This window comes from Triticum aestivum, chromosome 1D (genome assembly GCF_018294505.1).
Source record: "Triticum aestivum cultivar Chinese Spring chromosome 1D, IWGSC CS RefSeq v2.1, whole genome shotgun sequence".
NCBI lineage: Eukaryota > Viridiplantae > Streptophyta > Magnoliopsida > Poales > Poaceae > Triticum > Triticum aestivum.
The window spans coordinates 480842429-480860430 of NC_057796.1; the positions used below are offsets into that span (position 1 = coordinate 480842429).

An 18002-nucleotide genomic window follows, 5' to 3' on the forward strand; every position below is an offset into this window, starting at 1 on the left:
TATGTGCAAAGTGATCGGATCTCCATTTATACATGCTTACAAAATACCCAGTGATCAATAAGTACAATACATAAGCTATACCTTATGGGTCGTGTAGTACCAGGAAAAAGTAAGTTATCCGAATAATCCACAAGTATAGAGTACATTTGTATCCTGTATTCACATCAATTCAGTAGACACATACACCATCTATCAGATGTACATTTATGCACAAGACGTAAACCACACACCAATATATCATCTCTAGATAGCTCACATACTAAATCACCTGGAATAAAAACAATACGGTGCAAATAAAGTTAAACGGCAAACCACTATGGAAATACAATGTATCTTTGGCTACCCAGTATAAATCTTCAGTTGTGTATTTGCCCCCACATTCTTGAACGAAATGATTCTCTAGGGTGCAGGTGTAAACTGCATGCAAATTGGTGGTTTAATCTTGGCAAGGGCAAGTATGGAAGAAGGGAATGTCCATATTCCATCCCCACATATCAAACCGGATGCAACCGCAGGGACCATGAAACCAGCCTCCTTTTTGTTTATCTTGTTCCAGACAAAAACCACCAAACTTCCGACGCACATATCAATTGCGAAGCTCCCGCCGACAAGGAATGGAACTGCCATGGCCATGGGTATGGGCACATACTTGCTATATCTGTGTGGCATGACATCTCTTGCGATGCTGAGGAGTGCTGCAAATGCGAAGAATCCACCAGAGAGTGCTAGACAATACTTCGGCAACACCGAGAACCCCTCCACGCCAAGTATTGCCATATTACGGTATATCAATGCATACGGCGCCTTCCAGTAACCATCTGGGTTGCCAATATCAAATGCCTTGTAGAAGAGCATGAACGTAAGGGGAGCAAGGATGCAGCCCATGACCGTACCAATGGCCTGTGCCACCATCATGGATCTTGGTGATGTCTTTGTTAGATAACCCGTCTTGAAGTCATGCATCAGATCTGCAGATATAAGAACCAACTGCTTCACACATGTACCAGTAACAAGGCCTGCAACGACACCATTGTCCCTGCCAGCCCAACCCGCAAAGACAAAGAGACCAATCTTCCCATAGTTATACCCCATGTTGATATCAGTAAGCCCTGTGCCGTAAGAGTTGGCGAATCCAAGCACGGGGGCTACGACATAGGCTATAACTATGTAGTACCATTTCACTTGTCGAAACATTATTGGCGTGGTAATCGCTGCAACGATGCTTAACACGGCATACCCAGAGTATGCCATCCAAGCGGGGAGATGGCCTCTCTTGAAGACCTCATCGCGCTGCATATCCTCGAGTGAGACCGTATTGTCCATATTTTTCGCTGTAATTCATCCACTCAACATTAGAACAACATAATTAATTCTAAAATGGAAAATGTCGAAGAACAAATGTACTGGATTTATGTTGTCCTGCTGTCCTCACCTCTATTATTGATATCCTTACGGCTAAATTGTCGATACATGCCCTTAAAAGTGATGCTAATAATTTTGATGAATTGGTAGAGTCCATCCCCCAAGATAAGAGCGATACATATGAAGGCCTGGATGGTGAAGAAATTGTTACTACTGAAGATAAACTATGACTGCTGTTGCTATTAATTAACGGAAAATGCCACCAAGGAAAAAGGATTATGCTACAATTAATAAGTACCTTGTAGCCGTACAAACTTTTCATGCTGCTTTCTTTTACAGTTGCAGGGTACCAATCACCCTTGTTTTTACTGATGAGTGGGTACAATATTCCATATGAAAGAATTGCACCTAGGAGGGTGGAAACATTTACTATATGTGGGCAAATCATCCCAGCGCCGACGTATGTCATGCTGAAGTCAAAGAAGAATCTGACAAAACAAAACGTGGCGAACTAATTAAGAAAGTCTGCTGCACACCAGGAATCTGACAAAACATAGCGTTATGGCGATCGACAATGAGGAACAGAATTGCGAAAGGGCTTTTACGTCTGCTTCCAGGCCTTGAGACCAAAAGTAGGGAACTGAACAAATCCACAAGCATCGCCGCCCGTGTAGAACCACTGGAAGAAACTCCATATGAAGCTACCCCCAAAGTATTTCAGAAACCCACGTATTTGCTTCCTATCATGGATGTAAAGGAAAGATTAATTCATTTGTATAAATCAAGTAGTCACTCCATATTGTTCAATTTAATGTCTGAAAGAACAACGCGACGGGCATAACTCCTCAGGTCAGAATATACAAATATACATACTTTGAATTCTTGTCTCCCTGAGTGGTATGGAAGCCGTTTATAAGAACTGCAGTTGCCGTCCCACTAGGGTAAGTTAATTTATAGTCGACGACCAATACCTGAAAACATGGTGTTTCATATTTAGTGACAAAGACCAATGAACCGCCCGGGCACAATTCTATAATATGGCGTTGCTAGTTCTTGGTTGTTTTTTCCTTTTTCTTTTTGAGGAATTAGAGCAGCAGAGGTTCCAACTATATTTTTTGCTTGCTTGCTTGTTATTGTTTTTATTTCATTCATCTTAGTTTTTGTGTACGTTAATCCTAGCAACGGAGTACACGTGCACAAACAGGAGGATAAAGAAGCGAGAGGCAAACTCTGTTAAGCACACTCAAATCTGTTATGCATTCAATTTAGAAAAGAAGAAGCGGAAGGCACCGTACCTGTCTAAGGGGAATCAAGGTGAGGAGTCCACCGAAGCAGCAAGAAAAGAGGAATGCCGTCATCCAGCCAATCCCTGGCTCCTTGTAGCTCCCCGGCCCGTTGGCCACCGAGTCGCCGGCCAGCTCGTACGTCTTTTTGTTTAGACCCAGCAAGGTTGACCCGAACCCACCTGCAATGCATCACTCAAATAGCCAATCAGGTAGTGCAAAGCTAGTAACTGATACTGTACTAGTAGGAAGACATGGCAGGATATGGCCCTAACCGGCGAAAGCGATGGTGTAGCAGGCCACGCCGCATGTCTGGACGATGGTGTTCTCCTGTGGGGTGAAGGGTCGTGACACGATGCCGAAGCGGTCCAGCAAGCTGGTCCAGCCACGGAGCGCGAGGAAGGAGAGCAGCGCGGCGGAGACATTGAGCGTGGGCACTAGTCCGGTGGTGAGCGACATCCTCATGACGATGACGGTGTAGATGCACCCGATGAGCAGCGCTGCCACCATGCCGCGCACCGTCAGATCGTCCTGCCACCGCCCCACGGGCTCCAGCTCGTGCCCCGCGGCGAGCGCGGGGTCTGACTCCATGTCGCCCTCCGCGGCCTCGTCTTTCTCGATCTCCGCCGCAATCCGCATGCGGTCCGGGGCGACGACGTCCATGCCCACTCTCTGCTCCTTGCCTCTGCAGGAAGAAAAATGATACTACCTCCAGTCCGATTTAAGTGTCGTAGAAACAACAATTGGTCAGTACAAATTCCTACTAAATAAGCTGGCGACACGAATTTCGGATCGGAGGGAGTACAAAAAAACGTTTCTTCAGAATGACCCAATTTGGAGCATTTCAATTTCAGCGCGGCAGAAGAATTTAACATGCAAGATCGCTTACCTCAACGAGATAAGAAGAAACCACACCGCTCGGCCGACTAGTGCTGCACAACAGCTAGGGAGAAACACTCGAGACTAAGGGGCCCTTTGGAGTCTCTCCACTCTCCAACTCCACGCCGGAGCGGAGCAGGATCTAGTTTTAATTTGAGGAGTGGCTGGAAGGCCGCTTCGCAGGCTCCGCTCTGTGGCGATTTGCCGAACTGGGCCTAAGCTAGCTTCCGGGGAAGTCACGCCCTGTTTTGTGACAATCCAAGCTGGGGATGAGATGGTGATGTTAGTGATTGCCGATGGTATGGTTTTATGTAGGGAATCATTGGGAAAAGTCCACTCTCTTGTTTTTTCTTATATCTAGTTAGTACTTCCTCCGTTTCAAAATAGATGACCCAACTTTGTATTAACTTTGTATTAAATTTAATATAAAATTGAGTCATCTATTTTGGAACGGAGGGAGTATAAGTCAATTAGAGAATTGCCCCTATCATTTTTCTAGTGTGTTGAAGTATTTAATTCTCTTGGCAGGAGAAGGCTACCGCCCAAGTACAGATGAGCCCAAATTCTTTAACATCTGGTTGCATCCCAATCTTATTATTTTTTCGTTGTTAATGATGTATCCAGAAAGAAGCTGGTTGCCATTTTCATTGGCTATATATGACTATGAGTAGTTTGACTATGGATTCTCAAATAAAGAAAGAAATATGGCAGAAAGACTAGCGGTGGCGGCAGTCGATCTGGGCCACGCTAACGGTTGTTGGGACTTGGCGGAGAGAATAATGTGCCCTGTTAATAGCACTAGGGGGACAATAATGTGATGATTAAATAACATTGTACAACTCGTATATATTTTAGGAAGTCAACGAGAGAGAAATGTTCCTTCCACAGCTTGGAATTGGTAAGGTACGTGCTTTGCCGGGATAAGAGCATCTCTAGCAGACATCGCATTCCGCCAGCCCGCAAACCTGCGATGAGGGGCGCGGCAAACGGGTTTGCAGGTCCATTTTTGCCTGCGGCAGAACAGACACCGTAATGCCGAACTGCAAAACAGAATTGCACAATTCAAAAGAAATTCCGACAATTAACAAGAATAGTTCGGGATTGCGGTGTCTGTTCTGCCGCAGGCAAAAATGGACCTGCAAACCGCAAAAACAGAATTACACAATTCAAAAGAGATTCCGACAATTAACAAGAATAGTTCAGAAATTCAACATAGTTCTCACATAAAAATAGCAAATAATATAGTTTTAAGCATCTAGGGAACCGAATAGAACATTTTTGCATCAAAAGAACCACAATAAAGGGGCGAAACCTTGATGAACAACCATCAAGCACCATCAACACCACCAGCACCAACACCACCGTTGGAAGCCATCCTCCTTCGCTCCAAGATCCCCTTTCTCATCAAATCATGCCACTCCAAGGTTAGCCCATCCATCTCATTACGGTTCATGGTCATGATTTTGTTCTCCTCGGCAATGAGCTTGGCAAGAGCCTCGGTTTCCTCGGCTTGGGCTCTTTTCTCCTAAATTGCGGCCTTGCGCAACCTATCCGCCTCTTCCACGGCTGCCTTGCGCAACTTCTCCTCCTTGATTAGGTTCCACTTCTCCTCTTTCTCTTGAGACCTCTTCATTGCCAACTCTTTTTTTGCTTCTATAGTCATGGTAACCATCAACTCATTTGAGTGCACCATATGATCTATCTTGTCTCTCAAACTTGATGCGTCAGACTCCTTCTTCATATTCACCTTGGCCTTCTAGTTGCCATCCGGCCTACCCTTCTTTCTCCCTCCTTCATCATCTTCATCATCATCCAACAAGGTGAAAGGGTTACTACGAACACTACTAAAATACACATCAATAACATGTATATGAAGTATACCTTTGTTCACTTTGCCATCCTTCTTATCCGCCAAGTATTTGGAGCAGTTCCACTTCCAGTGGCCATTTCCTTCGCAGTAGAAGCACTCAGTTTTAGGCTTGGGTCCGGCTTTGGGCTTCTTCATGGGAGCGACAACTTGCTTGCCATTCTTTTTGAAGTTCCCTTTCTTTCCCTCACCCTATTTCTTGAAACTAGTGGTCTTGTTAACCATCAACACTTGATGCTCTTTCTTGATTTCTACCTCCGCGGCCTTAAGCATTGCGAAGAGCTCGGGAATTGTTTTCGTCATCCCTTGCATATTATAGCTCATCACGAAGTTCTAATAGCTTGGTGATAGTGACTAGAGAACTATGTCAATCACTATCTTATCTGGAAGATTAACTCCCACTTGATTCAAGTGATTATAGTACCCAGATATTCTGAGCACATGCTCACTGGCTGAGCTATTCTCCTCCATCTCGTAGGAAAAGTACTTGTCAGAGATCTTATACCTCTCGACACGGGCATGAGTCTGAAATACCAATTTCAGTTCTTGGAACATCTCACATGTTTCATGGCGTTTAAAACGTCTTAGGAGCCCCAATTGTAAGCCGTAAAGCATGGTGCACTAAACTATCAAGTATTCATTATATTGAGCTTGTCAAACATTCATAACGTCTGCATCAGCCCCTGCAATAGGTCTGTCACCTAGCGGTGCATCAAGGACATAATTCTTCTGTGCAACAATGAGAATAATCCTCAGATCACGAACCTAGTCCGCATCATTGCTACTATCATCTTTCAACTTATTTTTCTCTAGGAACATATCAAAAACAAGGGAGCTATATCGCAAGCTATTGATCTACAACATAGATTTGCAAATAGTATCAGGACTAAGTTCATGATAAATTAAGTTCAATTAATCAAATTACTAATTAACTCCCACTTAAATCAACATCTCTTAAGTTGTCTAAGTGATACATGATCCATATCAACTAACCCATGTCCGATCATCACGTGAGATGGGGCAGTCATCTATGATGAACATCTCTATGTTGATCATATCTACTATATGACTCATGTTCGACCTTTCGGTCTCCAGTGTTCCGAGACCATGTCTGTACATGTTAGGCTCGTCAATTTTAACCCAAGTATTCTGCATGTGCAAAACTGTCTTACACCCGTTGTATATAAACGTAGAGTCTATCACACCCGATCATCATGTGGTGTCTCGAAACAATGAACTTTCGCAACGGTGCATACTCAGGAAGAACACTTATATCTTGAAATTTAGTGAAGGATCATCTTGTAATGCTACCGTCGTTCTAAGAAAAATAAGATGCATAAAAGATAAACATCACATGCAATCAAAATATGTGACATGATATGACCATCATCATCTCGTGCTTTTGATCTCCATCTCCAAAGTATCGTCATGATCTCCATCGTCACTGGCTTGACACCTTGATCTCCATCATTGTGTCGTGGTCGTCTCGCCAACTATTGCTTCTACAACTATCGCTAACGCATAGTGACAAAGTAAAGCAATTACATGGCGTTTGCATTTCGTCCAATAAAGAGGCAACCCTAAGGCTCCTGCCGGTTGTCTATATTACAAAACATGATCATCTCATACATAAACATATATCACATCATATCTTGACCATATCACATCACAACATGCTCTACAAAAACAAGTTAGACGCCCTCTACTTTATTGTTGCAAGTTTTACGTGGCTGCTATGGGCTTCTAGCAAGAACCGTTCTTACCTACGCATAAAACCACAATGGTGATTCATCAAGTTTGTTGTTTTAACCTTCTTCAAGGACCGGCCGCAGTCGAATTCGATTCAACTAAAGTAGGAGAAACAGACACCCGCCAGCGACCTTTATGCAAAACTAGCTGCATGTCAGTCGGTGGAACCGGTCTCATGTGCGTGGACATGTAACGTTGGTCCGGGCCGCTTCGTCCCATAATACCGCCGAATCAAAATAAGACGTTGTTGGTAAGCAGTATGACTATCACCGTTTGTTCTACTCATGCATATCATCTACGCATAGACCTGACTCTGATACCACTGTTGGGAAACGTTGCATGGTAAACAAAAAATTTCTACGCACACGCAAGATCTATCCATGGAGATGCATAGCAACGAGAGGGGAGAGTGTGTCTACGTACCCTCATAGACTGTAAGCGGAAGCGTTGGCGTTTCATGTAGTCGTACTCTTCGCGATCCGATCATTATCCAACCGATCTAGTGTCGAACGGACGGCACCTCCGATTTTAGCACACGTATGGCTTGATGACGTCACCTCCTTCTTGATCCAGCAAGCGGGAGAGGAGAAGTAGATGGGATCACAACCAACACGATGGCGTAGTGGTGAAGGTGGTGGTGGAGTACCGACAGCGCTTCGTTAAGCGTCGCCGGGACGAGGCGGTGGAACTACGGAGTAACGGGAGAGAGAGGGGCGCCAAGGGCTTGGTGTGTCCTCTTGGGGCGCCCCTCCCCTCTATATATTGATGGAGGGGCATGGGAAACAGCCCCTCCAAGCCCTAGGGCGCAGCTAAGGGGGAGAGGACTTGGACTCCAAGTCCAATCCTATTCCTACTAGGACTCCTTCCTTTTTTGCCTTCCTAGCAACATGGGCTTTTGAGGACTTGGTGCGCCTAGCCCAATAAGGCCAGGGCACCTCCCCGCGGCTCATGCTAGCCTTCGGGTTGTGGTGGACCCACTTGTGGACTTCCTGACCCCTCCGATATTCTCCGGAACCTTCTAGATACTTCCCGGTACAATACTGAAAAAAATGCACTTTTTTCCGGAACCCAAAATATGACTTCCCATATATAAATATTTACCTCTCGGCCATTCCGAGACTCCTCGTGACGTCCGGGATCTCATCCGGGACTCCGAACAACATTTGGTTACCACTCGTCAAATATCCCAATACTACTCTGGCGTCAACGAACGTTAAGCGTGCGACCCTGCGGGTTCGGGAATTATATCGTCATGACCGAGACACCTCTCCGGTCAATAACCAATAGCGGGACCTGGATGCCCATATTGATTCCTACATATTCCACGAAGATCTTTATCGGTCGAACCGTTATGACAACATACGTAATCCCTTTGTCTATCGGTATGTTACTTGCCCGAGATTCGATCGTCGGTATCTTCATACCTAGTTCAATCTTATTACCGGCAAGTCTCTTTACTCGTTCCGTAATACATCACCTCATGACTAACTCTTTAGTCATTTGCTTGCAAGTTTATGATGTGTATTACCGAGAGGGCCCCAAGATACATCTCCGATACTCGGAGTGACAAATCCTAATCTCGATCTATGCCAACTCAACAAACACCTTCGAAGATAACTGTAGAGCATCTTTATGATCACTCAGTTATGTTGTGACGTTTGATAGCACATAAGGTATTCCTCCGGTACCCGGGAGTTGCATAATCTCATAGTCGACGGAATATGTATTTGACATGAAGAAAGCAATAGCAATAAACTGAACGGTCAATATGCGAAGCTAATGGATGGGTCTTGTCCATCACATCATTCTAATGATGTGATCCCATTATCAAATGACACCACATGTTTATTGTTAGGAAACCTTAATCATCTTTGATCAACGAGCTAGTCTAGTAGAGGTTTACTAGGGACACAATATTTGTTTATGTATTCACACATGTATTTAGGTTTCCGACCAATACAATTCTAGCATGAATAATAAACCTTTATCATGAATAAAGAAATATAAAATAACAACTTTATTATTGCCTTTAGGGCATATTTCCTTCAAGGAGTACCCCTCCACAAAATTCGATCCAGTTTTTTTTGTTGCCATCAGTTTGTGGGAGTACGTACTACTGCCGGTGATTTACCGATGTTTTTTATATTTGTTTGGAGTGCATATGTTTTATGTATGAGAGCGCGTGATGTCCAGGTTTGCAGCGCCTGCTGGAGCGGCTCGCGCGTGCTAAACTTTTGGGCAGCCGCTGGAGCAAGCGCTCCTCGCCGCACAAAAACAGGCGAACCGCGCGCTACAAACACTTTTTTAGCACGCCGCGCGTTGCGCGGCTGTTGGAGATGCTTTAATGGTGCTGGCTTCCGGCCGCATCCTCCTCTACTCTGAATTTTTGGACAATCACGACAGCCTCCTGGCTGCCAAGTAGTATATGCGTGAATCTTGAGCTTTGTGTGCCGTGTCGACTGAAATGAGAAGCGGTGTGCACCAATAGACACAATAATGCCATCAGTTACTCTCGTGTTCTCCATGCAGGTCGAAAGTGTTAAATTGTGATCCAAATTATACCGTATTGGACTAGACGTAGTACAAACGGTGTGGGCCTTTGCGTTGGTACCGACGCGTACGAGTACAACTCGTTTACTTGTCCTTCAAGGACTCTCATGTATTGTCCTCTTATATACCCCACGTAGTCGCACTTCAGACGGTCTGTCGTCTCGTGCTTGTAATACTCCTCCTTATAGTGATTGCACCTTCATGCGTCCGTGGTTTTCTCCCGCAAGGGTTTCCACGTAAAAATCTGTGTCTCTTTGTCTCGTTTATTTTCTCGTTATTATCTAACAAGTGGTATCAGAGCCAAGTTGCAGTATACGAGATTTGAGATCGAAAAGAGATTAGGGTTGCTGTGTGCGTGCCACCGCACATCGATCCGTCGATCCGAGGCGGATCGATTTCTGCCGAAGCCGAGACCGACAGATATTCTACCGCTGATCCGATTCCTAATCTAGCAGTCGTCCGTGGCCAACATAAGCTTCCGCCGCTCCGTCGCGACAAATCAACAAGTCACCGAGTTGCCGGTGCTGCTCCGTACACAGCGCCCCGTGTGCTGCTCCCGCGTACAGGATCAAGTCCCGAGGTACAAGGCTGATCGGTTTTTTCTGCTGCTTCACGTGATCAAACGTACCAAAGTTGCTGCTACTACTTGCATCATCCCACTACTTCACGTGGTGGTTAAGGTTGATCTAGTGATCAGATTTCTTTTTGGTCCGTTTTCAATTTCTAGTGCCACCAGCGACTACCAGGTGCTATCTCTCTAGTTCTTTGTCCCGCAATATTAATTCTATCAAGAATTTTTCTACGAGCTTGTACTACTTTGTGTACACAGATTTATCTACTCATGGCTTCCATGAAGTACGATCTTCCGCTGCTGGACCATGACACAAGGTTTACCCTATGGCAAGTCAAGATGCGGGCGTTGTTGGCACAGTCCGACTATGATGAAGCACTGGATAGTTTTGGAAAGAATAGAATTCAAGACTGGACTGATGAGGAGAAAAAAATTGATTGTAAGGCTTTGTCACAAATTCAACTCCATTTGCATAATAATATTTTGCAGGAAGTTTGGAGCGAGAAAACTGCCGCCGCTCTATGGTTAAAGTTGGAAGGGATTTGCATGACTAAAGATCTCACCAGCAAGATGCATCTGAAGCAAAAATTATTCCTGCACAGGTTACCCGAGGGAGGTAATGTTTTGAATCATATTTCAGAATTTAAAGAGATCATATCTGATCTAGTTGCAATGGAGGTTAAGTATGAAGAGGAAGTGTTGGGAATCGTAGCATAATTTTAAAATTTTCCTACGCTCACCAAGATGCATCTATGGAGTCTACTAGCAACGAGGGGAAGGGAGTGCATCTACATACCCTTGTAGATCGCGAGCGGAAGCGTTCCAATGAACGTGGATGACGGAGTCGTACTCGCCGTGATCCAAATCACCGATGACCGAGTGCCGAACGGACGGCACCTCCACGTTCAACACACGTACGGTGCAGCGACGTCTCCTCCTTCTTGATCCAGCAAGGGGGAAGGAGAGGTTGATGGAGATCCAACAGCACGACGGCGTGGTGGTGGATGTAGCGGGTCTCCGGCAGGGCTTCGCCGAGCTTCTGCGAGAGAGAGAGAGAGGTGTTGCAGGGGAGGAGGGAGGCGCCCAAGGCTGTTTTGTTGCTGCCTTCCCTCCCCCCCACTATTTATAGGACCCCTGGGGGGCGCCAGCCCTTGGGAGATCAGATCTCCAAGGGGGGCGGCGGCCAAGTGGGGAAAAGGGGGTGCCTTGCCCCCCAAGGCAAGGGGGAAGCTCCCCCCCCCTAGGGTTCCCAACCCTAGGCGCATGGGGGGAGGCCCAAGGGGGGCGCCCCAGCCCACTAAGGGCTGGTTCCCTTCCACTTTCAGCCCACGGGGCCCTCCGGGACAGGTGGCCCCACCCGGTGGACCCCCGGGACCCTTCCGGTGGTCCCGGTACAATACCGGTAACCCCCGAAACTTTCCCGGTAGCTGAAACTTGACTTCCTATATATAATTCTTCACCTCCGGACTATTCCGGAACCTCTCGTGACGTCCGGGATCTCATCCGGGACTCCGAACAACTTTCGGGTTTCCGCATACATATATCTCTACAACCCTAGCGTCACCAGACCTTAAGTGTGTAGACCCTACGGGTTCGGGAGACATGCAGACATGACCGAGACGCCTCTCCGGTCAATAACCAACAGCGGGATCTGGATACCCATGTTGGCTCCCACATGTTCCACGATGATCTCATCGGATGAACCACGGTGTCGAGGATTCAATCAATCCGTATGCAATTCCCTTTGTCAATCGGTATGTTACTTGCCCGAGATTCGATCGTCGGTATCCCAATACCTTGTTCAATCTCGTTACCGGCAAGTCTCTTTACTCGTACCGCAATGCATGATCCCGTGACTAACGCCTTAGTCACATTGAGCTCATTATGATGATGCATTACCGAGTGGGCCCAGAGATACCTCTCCGTCACACGGAGTGACAAATCCCAGTCTCAATCCGTGCCAACCCAACAGACACTTTCGGAGATACCCGTAATTTACCTTTATAGTCACCCAGTTACGTTGTGACGTTTGGCACACCCAAAGCACTCCTACGGTATCCGGGAGTTGCACGATCTCATGGTCTAAGGAAAAGATACTTGACATTGGAAAAGCTCTAGCAAACGAAACTACACGATCTTTTATGCTATGCTTAGGATTGGGTCTTGTCCATCACATCATTCTCCTAATGATGTGATCCCGTTATCAATGACATCCAATGTCCATAGTCAGGAAAGCATGACTATCTGTTGATCAACAAGCTAGTCAACTAGAGGCTTACTAGGGACACGTTGTGGTCTATGTATTCACACATGTATTACGATTTCCGGACAATACAATTATAGCATGAATAATAGACGATTATCATGAACAAAGAAATATAATAATAACCATTTATTATTGCCTCTAGGGCATATTTCCAACAGTCTCCCACTTGCACTAGAGTCAATAATCTAGTTCACATCACCATGTGATTAACACTCACTGGTCACATCACCATGTGACCAACATCTAAAGAGTTTACTAGAGTCATCAATCTAGTTCACATCACTATGTGATTATCACTCAATGTGTTCTGGTTTGGTCATGTTATGCTTGTGAGAGAGGTTATTAGTCAACGGGTCTGAACCTTTCAGAACCGTGTGCTTTACGAATATCTATGTCATCTTGTGGATGCTACCACGCGCTATTTGGAGCCATTTCAAATAATTGCTCTACTATACGAATCCGGTTTACTACTTAGAGTCATCCGGATTAGTGTCAAAGTTCGCATCGACGTAACCCTTTACGACGAACTCCTTTCCACCTCCATAATCGAGAAAATTCCTTAATCCACTAGGTACTAAGGATAAGTTCCACCGCTGTCATGAGATCCTTTCCCGGATCACTATTGTACCCTCTTGACCAACTCATGGCAAGGCACACTACATGTGCGGTACACAGCATAGCATACTATAGAGCCTACGTCTAAAGCATAGGGGACGACCTTCGTCCTTTCTCTAACTTCTGCTGTGGTCAGGTCTTGAGTCTCACTCAATACTCACACCTTGTAACACAGCCAATAACTCCTTCTTTGCTGATCTATTTTGAACTCTTTCGAAATCATGTCAAGGTGTGCTGTCTTTTGAAAGTATCATCAGGCGTCTTGATCTATCTCTATGGATCTTGATGCCCAATATGTAAGTAGCTTTATCCAGGTCTTCCTTTGAAAAACTCCTTTCAAACAACTCTTTATGCTTTCCAGAAATGTTTACATCATTTCGCATCAACAATATGTCATTCACATATACTTATCAGAAATGTTGTAGCGCTCCCACTCACTTTATTGTAAATACAAGTTTCTAACAAACTTTGTATAAACCCAAAAAACTTTGATCACTCCATCAAAGCGTATATTCTGACTCCGAGATGCTTGCTCTAATCCATGGAAGGATCGCTGGAGCTAGCATACCTTTTAGCATCCTTAGGGTCGACAAAACCTTTCTGATTGTATCACATACAACCTTTCCTTACGAAAACTGGTAAGGAAACTTGTTTTGACACCCATCTGCCAGATTTCATAAATGTAGCTAATGCTAACATGATTCCGACGGACCTAAGCGTCGCTACGGATGAGAAAAACTCATCGTAGTCAACTCCTTGAACTTGTGAAAGTACTCTTTGCCACAAGTCGAGCTTCATAGACGGTAACATTACCGTCCATGTCCGTCTTCTTCTTAAAGATCCATTTATCTCAATGGCTTGCCGATCATCGGGCAAGTTCACCAAAGTCCATGCTTTGTTCTGATACATGGATTCTATCTCGGATTTCATGGCCTCGAGCCATTCGTCGGAATATGGGCCCACCATCGCTTCTCCATAGCTCGTAGGTTCATTGTTGTCTAGCAACATGACTTCCAAGACAAGATCACGCATTACTCTGAAGTAGTGCGCATCCTCGTCGTCCTACGAGGTTTGGTAGTGACTTGATCCGAAGTTTCATGATCACTATCATAAGCTTCCACTTCAATTGGTGTAGGTGCCATAGGAACAACTTCCTGTGCCCTGCTACATACTAGTTGAAGCGACGGTTCAATAACCTTATCAAGTCTCCACCATCCTCCCACTCAATTCTTTCGAGAGAAACTTTTCCTCGAGAAAGGACTCGTTTCTAGAAGCAATCACTTTTGCTTCAAGATCTGAAATAGGAGGTATACCCAACTATTTTTGGGTATTCTATGAAGATGCATTTATCCGCTTTGGGTTCGAGCTTATCAGCCTGAAACTTTTTCACATAAGCATCGCAGCACCAAACTTTTAAGAAACGACAACTTAGGTTTCTATAAACGGAGTCGTCTCAACGGAATTGCGTGGTGCCCCTTTTAAAGTGAATGCGGTTGTCTCTAATGCCTAACCCATAAATGATAGTGGTAATTTGATAAGAAACATCATGGTATGCACCATATCCAATAGGGTGCAGTTATGATGTTCGGACACACCATCACACTATGGTCTTCCAGGCGGTATTAATTGTGAAACACTTTCCACAATGTCTCAATTGTGTGCCAAACTCGTATCTCAGATACTCATCTCTATGATCATATCACAGACATTTTATCCTCTTGTCACGACGATCTTCAACTTCACTCTGAAATTACTTGAACCTTTCAATAATTCAGACTAGTGTTTCATCAAGTAAATACACTCAGCATCTACTCAAATCATCTGTGAAGTAAGAACATAACGATGTACACTGCATGCCTCAGCACTCATTGGACTGCGTACATCAAAATGTATTACTTCCAATAAGTTGCTCTCTTGTTCCATCTCACTGAAAAGGAGGACTTTCAGTCATTTTGCCCATGTGGTATGATTTGCATGTCTCAAGTGATTCATAATCAAGTGAGTCCAAACGATCCATCTGTATGGAGTTTCTTCATGCATATATACCAATAGACATGGTTCGCATGTCTCAATCTTTTCAAAAATGAGTGAGTCCAAAGATCCACCTACATGGAGCTTCTTCATGCGTTCTACACCAATATGACTCAAGTGGCAGTGCCATAAGTATGTGGTACTATCATTACTATCTTATATCTTTTGGCATGAACATGTGTATCACTACGATCGAGATTCATTTTAGGTGCAAGACCATTGAAGGTATTATTCAAATAAACAGAGTAACCATTATTCTCCTTAAATGAATAACCGTTTTGCGGTAAACATAATCCAATCATGTTCAACGCAAACACCAAATCTTGATGGTAGAGGGAGCATGCGATGCTTGATCACATCAACCTTGGAAACACTTCCAACACATATCGTCATCTCACCTTTAGCTAGTATCCATTTATTCCGCAGCTTTTATTTCGAGTTACTAACACTTAGCAACCGAACCAGTATCTAATACCCCGGTGCTGCTAGGAGTACTAGTAAAGTACATATTCATATAACGTATATCCAATATACTTCTGTCGACCTTGCCTGCCTCCTCATCTACCAAGTATCTAGGGTAGTACTGCTTCAGTGACCGTTCCTCTCATTATAGAAGCACTTAGTCTCGGGTTTCGGTTCAACCTTGGGATTCTTCACTAGAGCAGCAAACGACTTGCTGTTTCATGAAGTATCCCTTTTGCCTTTGCCCTTCTTAAACTAGTGGTTTTACTAACCATCAACAATTGATGCTCCTTCTTGATTTCTACTCTCGCGGTGTCAAACATCGCGAATAGCTCAAGGATCATCATAATTATCCTTGATATGTTATAGTTCATCACGAAGCTCTACTAGCTTGGTGGCAGTGACTATGGAGAACTATCACTATCTCATCTGGGAGATTAACTCCCACTCGATTCAAGCGATTGTGGCACTCAGACAATCTGAGCACACGCTCAACGATTGAGCTTTTCTCCCTTAGTTTGCAGGCTTAAGAAACTTGTCAGAGGTCTCATACCTCTTGACGTGGGCACTAGTCTGAAATCCCAATTTCAGTCTTCGGAACATATCACATGTTCTGCGACGTTTCAAAAACGTCTTTGGTGCCACAATTCTAAATCGCACTGAACTATCACGTAGTCATCAAAACGTGTATGTCAGATGTTTCGTAACATCTACAGACGACGCTGAGGTTCAGCACACCGACCGGTGCATTAAGGACATAAGCCTTCTGTGCAGCAATGAGGACAATCCTCAGTTTACGGACCCAGTCCGCATAATTGCTACTACCAACTTTCAACTAAATTTTCTCTAGGAACATATCTTAACCAGTAGAACTAAAGCGCAAGCTATGACATAATTTGCAAATACCTATTTGACTATGTTCATGATAATGAAGTTCATCTGATTATGAACTCCCACTCAGATAGACATCCCTCTAGTCATCTAAGTGAAACATGATCCGAGTTTAACTAGGCCGTATCCGATCATCACGTGAGACGGACTAGTCAAGATCGGTGAACATCTCCATGTTGATCGTATCTTCTATACGACTCATGCTCGACCTTTCGGTCCTCCGTGTTCCGAGGCCATGTATGTACATGCTAGGCTCGTCAAGTCAACCTAAGTGTATTGCGTGTGTTCCGAGGCCATGTCTGTACATGCTAGGCTCGTCAACACCCGTTGTATTCGAACGTTAGAATCTATCACACCCGATCATCACGTGGTGCTTCGAAACAACGAACCTTCGCAACGGTGCACAGTTAGGGTGAACACTTTCTTGAAATTATTATAAGGGATCATCTTACTTACTACCGTCGTTCTAAGCAAATAAGATGCAAAAACATGATAAACATCACATGCAATCAAATAGTGACATGATATGGCCAATATCATTATGCTCCTTTGATCTCCATCTTCGGGGCACCATGATCATCTTCGTCACCGGCATGACACCATGATCTCCATCATCATGATCTCCATCATTGTGTCTTCATGAAGTCGTCACGCCAACGATTACTTCTACTTCTATGGCTAACGTGTTTAGCAACAAAGTAAAGTAATTTACATGGCGTTATTCAATGACACGCAGGTCATGCAAAATAATAAAGACAACTCATATGGCTCCTGCCGGTTGTCATACTCATCGACATGCAAGTCGTGATTCCTATTACAAGAATATGATCAATCTCATACATCACATATATCATTCATCACATCTTCTGGCCATATCACATCACATAGCACTTGCTGCAAAAACAAGTTAGACGTCCTCTAATTGTTGTTGCAAGTTTTTACGTGGTTTGTAGGTTTCTAGCAAGAACGTTTCTTACCTACGTATGACCACAACGTGATTTGCCAATTTCTATTTACCCTTCATAAGGACCCTTTTCATCGAATCCGTTCCGACTAAAGTAGGAGAGACAGACACCCGCTAGCCACCTTATGCAACTTGTGCATGTCAGTCGGTGGAACCTGTCTCACGTAAGTGTACGTGTAAGGTCGGTTCGGGCCGCTTCATCCTACAATGCCGCCGAAACAAGAAAAGACTAGTAGCGGCAAGAAGAATTGGCAAACTCGATGCCCACAACTGCTTTGTGTTCTACTCTGCATAGTAACTACGCATAGACCTGGCTCATGATGCCACTGTTGGGAATCGTAGCATAATTTTAAAATTTTCCTACGCTCACCAAGATGCATCTATGGAGTCTACTAGCAACGAGGGGAAGGGAGTGCATCTACATACCCTTGTAGATCACGAGCGGAAGCGTTCCAATGAACGTGGATGACGGAGTCGTACTCGCCGTGATCCAAATCACCGATGACCGAGTG

General features: G+C 44.6%; 1 protein-coding gene across 1 annotated transcript; it reads right to left on the reverse strand.

Annotated features, from left to right (window-relative positions):
* Positions 1 to 257: 257 nt before the first annotated feature.
* LOC123183230 (iron-phytosiderophore transporter YSL15) lies at positions 258 to 3308 on the reverse strand. Its single transcript, XM_044595996.1, has 7 exons — positions 2921 to 3308; positions 2658 to 2827; positions 2236 to 2333; positions 1968 to 2102; positions 1661 to 1850; positions 1433 to 1550; positions 258 to 1331 (listed from the first exon to the last, which is right to left on the reverse strand). The coding sequence occupies exons 1-7, from the start codon at positions 3306 to 3308 to the stop codon at positions 400 to 402; spliced, it is 2031 nt and encodes a 676-aa protein (XP_044451931.1). The 3' UTR covers positions 258 to 399.
* Positions 3309 to 18002: the final 14694 nt, after the last annotated feature.